The sequence below is a fragment of the Microtus pennsylvanicus genome, chromosome 20, assembly GCF_037038515.1.
Source record: "Microtus pennsylvanicus isolate mMicPen1 chromosome 20, mMicPen1.hap1, whole genome shotgun sequence".
Lineage (NCBI taxonomy): Eukaryota > Metazoa > Chordata > Mammalia > Rodentia > Cricetidae > Microtus > Microtus pennsylvanicus.
This window is the reverse complement of record NC_134598.1, coordinates 5528814-5538192: the sequence shown is the minus strand read 5'-3', so window position 1 is coordinate 5538192 and position 9379 is coordinate 5528814. Positions and strand designations below refer to the sequence as shown.

The window sequence follows — 9379 nt, the reverse complement described above, 5'->3', positions numbered from 1 at the left end:
GTGGTTGGGGGTGTCCTTGAGAATGTCCATAGTTAGAAAAATTTAGTTTTATCAGGAGTGGTCAAATAACATAAGAAATGGCAGTAAATGGAAATTACTTTTAGACTCTCAATGAGGTTGAAGTAATGCAAAAAAGAACCGTGCAGAAGCAAGCAGTCATAATACTGACACCCACAAAGCAGAACATCAATATACACTTGGCTTAGTTTGCTTTCTCTTGCTGGGATGAAATCTTGTGAACAGAAGCAACTTGGGAAGGAGAAGTTTGGGTGGCTCACACTGGAGGAGGTCAAACTGGGAACCCAAGGCCAGAACCTAGAAGACAGAAACTGAGGAGAAACCATGGATTAATGCTGCTTACTGGCTTGCTTTGATGGCTTTGTTCAGCTTGTTTTATTTTACAACTCAGTCCCACCTGCCCACAGGGAGCTTCTCACTTCCATCATTAAACAAGAAAATGTCCCTGCATTAAGGGGCGCAGAGGTGAGCAGATTGGATCTCTGTGAGTTCAAGGCCAGCCTGGTCTACAGCATGAGTTCCAGGACAGTCAGCGCTACACAGAGAACCCTGTCTCTAAAAACCAAAACCGAACCAACAAAGAAAATCAAACCCTCCCCCAAAATATAAAAATGCCCCATTGACTCGCCCATATGCTGTTGTGATGGAGGCAATTCCTTAAGGTTTTCCTCCTCCCAAGTGACTTTAGTTTCTGTCAACAGCACAACCCTACTTTCCCTGGAAGGATTCAAAACTTTCTGCTAACGCAGCCACGCCCATCTTTACAGCATTCCCACCAACTAGGAGACATTAAAAGTGGAGGGACCATTGCCTATCTTTTAACTTCTCACATACCGCTATACTGGGGTGGCTAGCTTCATTCTTGGAAACAGAAGTTTTGTCACAATTAATTTTGAAACGTTTGCGTCTTTATATTTGGAGAATGGTAATACACCCAAATACAGAATTTAAAACCCACATACATACACACAAAAAAAATGTTAAAAAATATTTAAGCCTTTACGGAGTTTATATCTTAATTCAGTCTTTCATAGAGGTATTTGGAACCCGGGCAATAACCTTGCATTCCCAGTTGTCATGTGACCTTGGCATGTGATTTTTAAGAAACTCAATTTCCTCATTTGTAATTTTTGGCTTCAAATGCAGCTTATATTATCTAGTCTTAACTTCGGGAATATACACCATCAAAACTATACGAAGGAAATGCGAATTTAACTGATGAGGCTTTTCCCACTTTTTTTAAAAAAATCCCCTTCAATACCTGTTCTTATTTAATACATCTTCCACTGCCTGTTCACCTAGAAAGTGGGGCATGTTTTGCACTGCAGCTACGGGGTGTGGATGTGTTTGCGCGCGCCACACACAGGAGGAGTCACAAAGAGCCTATGGAAGGTATTAAAAGGTATGCAAGATCCCCACGGGCTGCAAGAAAGGGAGAACTGGGAGGAACCTAGGAAGAGCACTGCGTCCAAACCTTGGTTTCAGAGCGTTCTTTGTGCCAATATTCAGTGTGCTTGGACTCTGCGGCTGGAAAGGAAAAGCCCCAAGTCACGGAACTGCGCGCTCTCTGCCCTGTCTCAGCCGGCCCCGCCCTCCGGCGGCAGTGAACCCGCAAAAATGGGTCTGGAGGCGGCTGCCTCCCGAGAGTGGCCAGCCGGACTACGAGGGCCTGGCCATGGCTCGGCCAGGGAGAGAAAGCGCCATGCCGGGCGAGAACAGTGCAAATGCAGAGCTCCGGGGCGGCGGCGACCGCCACTGCGACCACACCAGGAGATGCGGGGCGCGCCAGGGAAACCGAAGCGGACAGCAGCGCGCAGGCGCGCCCAGCCCGCGCTCCCCGCGCCTGGGCGCCGGGCCACGCCCCCCGCCCCCCCGCCCTCGCGTCCCATTTGGTACGGACCTGCCGGCGGGGCGGGGCCGCGGACGCCATTCCCACAATGCTCCGGGGCGTGCCGCCGCCGTCGCTGCCGCCTCCGCTACCGCTAGTGGAAGAAGATGGCGGAAGGCGGAGCGGCGGACCTAGACACCCAGCGATCTGACATCGCGACGCTGCTCAAAACCTCGCTCCGGAAAGGGGACACCTGGTAAGGGAACGGGGTCGCGGTGGCCGCGGTGGCCCGAGGCGGGCGGAGAGCTGGGCGGGAGCCGCGGGGCTGGTGTCTCCCGACTGGGTGACAGGTGCGGACAGGTCCGGCGGCGGCCGCCCGGGCAGCAGATTTTTGGGGGCAAAGGTTGGAGCGGCGCGGAGGGCCGGGGCTCGCGGTGGGCGGTGCGCGCCCGGAGCTGTGCGGAAGCGGCGACTGAGGCTCGTGCGCCTCCCGGTCCTCCTCCCTCCGGCAGAGCCGCTCCCACCTCGGGCCTTCCTTCCCAGAGATGGGTGCAGTCGGTCCGGCGTGAGTCCGCCACTGTTTTTTTTGACAGATCCCGGTCCCGCCGCTCCACCTCTCCGGCCGCGCTTCTCCGGTCGTCCCTTTGCCGGCATCGTCGGCACCCCAAGTTCCCCATTATTCTGATCCTTGTCTTCCGGGACTCGGGCTTTCAGGATGTTTGCGGCGGGTACCACACAGGTGGCCCGTGTCAGGGGGCCACTGGGAAAGGAAACCCCTGATTTCCACTTCCTTGTCAAAAGGAGGGAGCGATGTAGGGACCTTGGGTTTCTGAGAGACACCACGTGGTCCTGTGCTTTGCCCCTGGCTTGATAGAAGCTCCGGCCGCGGTTCGGTTGAGAAGTGCAGCCCTTCGCCCGGGGTTGAGGGATAGCGCAGGCCTGCAAAAAGTAGATAAGTCCGCTTGAAGCTTAAGAAGCTTGCTATATTCAAACTTGTAAAATACCGAAAGACGTCCTGTGCTTACACAGTAGAGGAAGCGTGTGGAAGTGTTAATACTTGTCAGCCAAAGCACTTGGCTTACAGAATTATTTAAATACTTGGATATGTCATATGAAGGGAAAGTACTGTTTTAGGAGGAAGGGCAGTAGTGTGCCTGTTTGTTATTTTTGAAAAGTTACTTTCCCTTCCTTCTGTCGCCATCCCAGTGGTTTATAGCTTCCCCCAAGTGTGTGTTCGGGCACTCCAGTGTGGCTTAGTGGAAGGAGTCTTAGACCTGACTGACTTCACAGTTCCACCTTTTACTTCGCAGTGTAACTTTGAGTCAAATTCGTTTAAGCCATTGCCCCTCTGTACCCATCTGTTAAATGGGCAGGAATAATTTTATTGTATTCGTTCTCTATTGCTTGAGTTAAATATTCTGAAATATCTGATACGAAATTCTACGGCTTAGTAATCTTTTCGTTTCTGCCATTCATTCCTAACAAGTGCTGTGGGAATGGAAGCATTTCCAAGTAAACTAGTAGGTGACCCGAATTTACGTATTGATCGAAGTTTGTAAGGCTGCATAGAGTTTCTAATAATTAAGACCCTTAATGATTTAAAACACTTGTTGCATTACAGCAAACGGCATGATCTTTCAGTGGGTTAAACCATTATTGCTTATATTCTAGTGTTTCTATCATGTTTATTATTGAGTAGAACTTGGGTATTCCCAGAAACATCAGTGTTTTACTTGGCCTGTGGAGTCTTAAAGATAAATTCAAGCTTGTTCTCGTGTATATTGAAGAACATTTTCTAGAAAACAGATTTACTCGTTTATTGCTCCATACAAATACATATGTGACTATCCATAAAATAAAATTCTGTTTAAAGTGTGGGTATTTTTCTCTTTAATGTTTTTGTGTGCTGAGTAATACCCCATATAATTGGTGTTGATGTTGCAGTATGGTTTAAGAAATAAGTGTACTGTGTACATTAATTTTATAAAATTGGGTACCTTTTAAGCAAGTATTTTTACTGTAAGCTGTGTTAAAACATAGAAGTTAAGTTCATATTGAGCTAATATAGTGCTTTGCTTTCATTTTGAAAAGGAAACTGAAGGCCAGTTTTTGGACAGCAGCTGAATGTGGAAGTTTTACCTTCCTGTTAATTTTCTCTTTTGTGTAAATCAGTAGTTCTCAAACTTCTTAATGTGTTGACCCTGAATATAGTTCCTCATGTTGTGGTGACACCCAGCCATGCAATTATTTTTGCTGCTACTTCATAACTAATTTTACTTCTGTTATGAATTATAATGTAAATATGTTTTCCTATGGTCTTAGATGACTGACCTCTTTAAAAGGGTCAGTCTACCCTGGGGGTCACGACCCACAGTTTGAGAACTATTGTTGTAAATGAAGGGAGTAAAGGCAGGCACAACATATTAGGAATTTGCAGAAACCATTCTGATGGTTCATCAAATAAGTTCATGTGTAAACCGGAGGTGAACCGCTCCCCCTCCCCAAGAAAATGGAATAAACGTGTGGTTCAGAATCTTAGGGAGAGTAATTTATTTATTAATTTATTTTAAAGATTTATTTATTATGTATACAGTATTGTCAGTATCCTGTTTGAATGTGTGGCTGCAGGCCAGAAGAGTGCACCAGATCTCCTTGCGGATGGTTGTGAGCCACCATGTGGTTGCTGGGAATTGAACTCAGGACCTTTGGAAGAGCAGGCAGTGCTCTTAACCTCTGAGCCATTTCTCCAGCCCCCAAGGGGAGTAATTTAGAAAGTATAATTTGATAATGAACTTATGAATTTTACATTGGTAGGAACATTTATTGATAATTAGTTGTTGAACTTGTTTGAAATGTAATAGTTTTCTTTTAAATACTTAAAAAACAACCCTTCAGATTGGCGATTACCTTTTATGGATTATTTAGGCAAATCCTGTCATTTTATAGCTGGCCATAGGCAAATAGGACATTGTTTTGGCGTGTGCGTATGAGCGTCTCTGAAAACCTGGTTACTGATTGGACTACTAAGAAAGAAAAAAAGAGATAATTCATAATCTTGAATTTAGTACAGATTCTTGAAATTGTGATCAGTTGTGTTAAACTTCACCAATTAGCTCTTGGGCACTTTGAAAATGGGAGGTTTTTTTTTTTCGAGACAGGGTTTCTCTGTGGCTTTGGAGCCTGTCCTGGAACTAGCTCTGTAGACCAGGCTGGTCTCGAACTCACAGAGATCCTCCTGCCTCTGCCTCCCGAGTGCTGGGTTTAAAGGCGTGCGCCACCATCACCTGGCTGAAAATGGGAGTTTCTTATAATAGTAACTAACTCAAATACCTAGGCAAATAAAACCATTTGATTCTGCTTGAATTTTGGTTTATGTTTATTTGTAAAGTGAATGACTTTTTTTACCACATGGACTACACAAGTCTGAGATGAAGAGAAAAAATTCTTTATAATTGGTACTAGATCTGTAATAAGTTCATTAACATTGATACAAGAATTATACCTATAAAAAGTGAAGCAAAGGAGGTTTGCTACATAAGGAATAAAACAAACATGTCATAATATTTGTTAATCTCTGTTTCAGTTCTGACCAGACATTCTGAAAGCCATAAACAAAGTTGAATTAGAATTTAGGAATTACAGAAAAGAGTTGGAAAACTAAAGTTTAGTTTAGGGTGGATTAAAGACAACTTTACCCGTGGGAAAACTAAAGTTTAGTTTAGGATGGATTAAAGGCAACTTTACCCATGGTGGCTGGTTTCCTGGTAAGACAAAAGACAAGGGCTTAATTTTCTTGATTAATCACCTGTGGCTCTTTAGGAACCTAAGGAATGGTAGTGGAATGAAGTACAAGGAAAGTTATGGGTTGTAAAATTTTCCTTTTTGAGATTTTTCTCACATGAACCCATTATGAATAGAAGTGAAAAGTTTTTCTAAACTATCTGCCAATCATTTTCAGTATTTCTGTGTTGTATTTATTAGTAATGTGTAGTTAACCACATTAGCTGTGTTGGTTGGTCTTTATATAATTCCTAGTAAATCTAGTAGGTTTAAGATAACTTTGGAGAGTAACCTTACTTTGTGCTTATTTAGCATGCTCATATTTTTGTTTCAATACATTTTCAAAGCATCTGATCAGTGAGGTTTGGACAGTAGACATTGGTTTCCATGTTTAGAGCTTCCCTTCTTCCTTTGCCCCCTCCCTCCCTGCCGTCTCACCTAGGAACCTATGAGGCTTTCTTTTATTGTTTAGGTTTATGGAACTTTGACTCCAACAAGATAACCTGACAGTCACTAAAAGAAATGTGCTCAGTTACCAAAGGACACCATTGACATAAATTCCAAAGTCTATACTCACAAAACAAGCATGGTGTTTGCCTCCAAGTAGGGTATATATTGTATCACTTACAGGAAATGAAAATAGAAAGCAAGACCTTTGAAATAGTGGCATATTAGTAAAAATTAAATAGAAAGTAGTCACATTAAAGCATGTTCTTACTTTAGATGCTAAGGTAGTAGAGAAGCAAGTTCACTTAGTTTAACCCTTCCTTATGAGCTTGCTAGTGAGTCAAGGGTTAATAAGTTCTTTTTGACTAAGATCTAGAGGTATTCACTGATTGATTTCATGACAGACTTTTTGTTCCCTCCAAATTATGCAGTATCTCCATTAATATGTTTAAAACATGGTATTTTTACAAAGTGGTTTTGTGACAGTTATTATTCTTGCTTGTATAAGAAAATATCAGCTCGTGAAAACGTAACCTACCGTTTTACATTTCAAAACATGAAGTGCCCAGGTGCTATATGTTGACTTAACTGTTCATTGCTAAAATTGAAAGAACTGCTGCTGCTGTTCACATTTGACAAAACAGGAAAGCCTAAACTCAGAGAACTTCATACCGCCGCTGGAATTTGACCATAAGTAGTTTGGATCTTAGGTTCATGACCTTAGATCACTGTACTAGACTGCCTCTTTTAAAGACTCATTTAAAATAGTTCTACTTGATGGAGAAAAAAAGACTTCTTTTTCTCTTTAGAGCGAGGCCATTTTATATTTAGCAGCAATTCTAGCATTTATCCCACACTTGTCTCTTGCGTTTATATGTGGTGGAATATGTAGGAAGTCTTAGCGGCTTGCTTCTGGAAGGTAAATCCTGCTTAAAGACCAGTAGGCAAATAACTGGATGTATGGAGTAGCTGTCGTTTTGATTGAAAACTCTTAAGATTAACTATGATCATTACTGTTACAGAATTTAATTATCAGTAATCATAAATTTATATTAGAGATAACAAGGCCCATTCTCATTGCTTCACAGAAACACTACAACAAACATGATAATAAGGTCTTGTATAGGGTATTTTATTTTAGTATTCTATCCATATTTTAAAAGCATTTGTTTATTTTTGCACATGCACTTGAAGTTCTTATGAACAACCTAGCATTTTAAAAACATAGTTTATAATCCATGTTTGCCAACTGAAAATTTTTTGGGGGTACTGTTTTAATGAATTTGTAAAGTCAAAAAACATTTTTAAGAGAATGGAATCATAACCATGTTGACACCTCACGGGTGTTGTAAAAATCTGTCAGACCTTATGGAGCCACAGTAACTAAACAGTCAGTTGTGCTGTCTCCATCATTGCTTACGTCTGTTTCCTTGTGACGAGAAGAAACGGTTCTTTTCTCACCTGGAGAACCACCGTACTACTAACCATATCTGTCATGTTATTGGAAGGTAAGTCTAAACTCTTGGGTATTTGGGTAGAGAAGTGAGAGCTTCATAAAAACAACTAATAAAGGCTGAATGTGAACGTCTGAATTGATCCTAAAAGTTCTAGAAAATGTATTTGTTTCTCTCCTATAGGTGAGGAATTTGAGAGGAATTATTTGGCTTGCCAGTGGTTCATGATAACGCCGCTGCACGTGAACATTATTGACTTGCTCAGTCTGTGCCAGCCTCTGTTGGGAATGCCTTCACATGCGTGCCCTCAAAGTGCATGTCCTTAACTCCATTGGATTTCTGAGCTTGCTTAGATACCTCATTATAATTCTAAAATCATAGGTAGGATTAATAATTTGATGCTGTTACTGCTTGGCGGTGACTCAGACAGTGGCTAGTGTACTTTCTTCTTAGTTCTCATATAGAAATTTTCAAAGTGCTAGGGTGTTTTATTTTTTGTTTTCCCTGAGTAGTGTCATTCCATATTGTCCCCTTACTTTCATTCTCTGGGTTATCATTTAGTTCACAATCTATGTCTTATTTATTCCCATGAAGTTATTCTTTAGACTTTATCTTATCTAGTCTTTAGAAGGGAAGATGACTACATCTTTAAATTTGAATTTCTTTAAATTTTTTTATCTAGTTCAATTCCCCCCCAAAAAAATTACTACTAAATAAGGCTCAAATAAGTTTCTAGTAAAACTAGTAATTGGCCTCAGCTTTTAATACACACTATAGTATGTAGGGAAGGCATCGACAATTTCAGATCTTAGTACACATTATAGTATGTAAGGAAGGCATCGAGAATCTCAGATCTTAGTACACATTACAGTATGTAAGGAAGACATTGAGAATCTCAGATCTTAGTACACATTACAGTATGTAAGGAAGGCATCGAGAATCTCAGATCTTAGTACACATTACAGTATGTAAGGAAGGCATCGAGAATCTCAGATCTTAGTACACATTACAGTATGTAAGGAAGGCATCGAGAATCTCAGATCTTAGTACACATTACAGTATGTAAGGAAGGCATCGAGAATCTCAGATCTTAGTACACATTACAGTATGTAAGGAAGGCATCGAGAATCTCAGATCTTAGTACACATTACAGTATGTAAGGAAGGCATCGAGAATCTCAGTTCTTAGTACACATTACAGTATGTAAAGAAGGCATCGAGAATCTCAGATCTTAGTACACATTACAGTATGTAAGGAAGGCATCGAGAATCTCAGATCTTAGTACACATTACAGTATGTAAGGAAGGCATTGAGAATCTCAGATCTTAGTACACATTACAGTATGTAAGGAAGGCATCGAGAATCTCAGATCTTAGTACACATTACAGTATGTAAGGAAGGCATCGAGAATCTCAGATCTTAGTACACATTACAGTATGTAAGGAAGGCATCGAGAATCTCAGTTCTTAGTACACATTACAGTATGTAGGGAAGGCATCGAGAATCTCCATTCTTAGTACACATTACAGTATGTAAGGAAGGCATTGAGAATTGCTCTTTAGTAAATTCACATTGTGAAGTAAGGTAGAAAACCCTTTTAGGAGTAATTTGTATTTGATCACTGTTTGTAATCACTATAGGTTCCACATGGACATGTTTATTTTTTAATCAGGAGAGTGGATGCAGGCATGTGCATGCCCTGAGTGCCTGTGAGTTCAGAGAACAACCTTGGCAATTGGTCCCCGTTTCTGTGTGTTGTTCATCCCTGTATGCCATGCTGGCTAGCCTGTGAGCCTGCAGGGATTCCTGTCGGCCTGCTGTCTCCATTAGGGTTCCAGGGACTTAGTGCAGT

The 9379-nt window shown here is 41.8% G+C and overlaps 1 protein-coding gene and 1 long non-coding RNA gene across 4 annotated transcripts in view; one reads left to right on the top strand and one right to left on the bottom strand.

The window, feature by feature from the left end:
• Window positions 1-211: 211 nt before the first annotated feature.
• Window positions 212-2032, bottom strand: LOC142838879 (uncharacterized). The gene is made up of 3 exons (XR_012908646.1): window positions 1919-2032; window positions 1493-1545; window positions 212-329 (listed from the first exon to the last, which is right to left on the bottom strand). It is a non-coding gene; the product is annotated as an uncharacterized LOC142838879 (long non-coding RNA).
• Usp15 (ubiquitin specific peptidase 15) overlaps window positions 1951-9379 on the top strand; it is a 93268-nt gene continuing 85839 nt past the window's right edge. For all 3 annotated transcript variants that reach the window (XM_075954563.1, XM_075954562.1, XM_075954566.1), the window contains exon 1: window positions 1951-2102. In XM_075954563.1, the coding sequence (XP_075810678.1) occupies window positions 2014-2102 (89 nt within the window). In that variant the 5' untranslated portion in view covers window positions 1951-2013. The remainder of the gene's footprint in view (window positions 2103-9379) is intronic.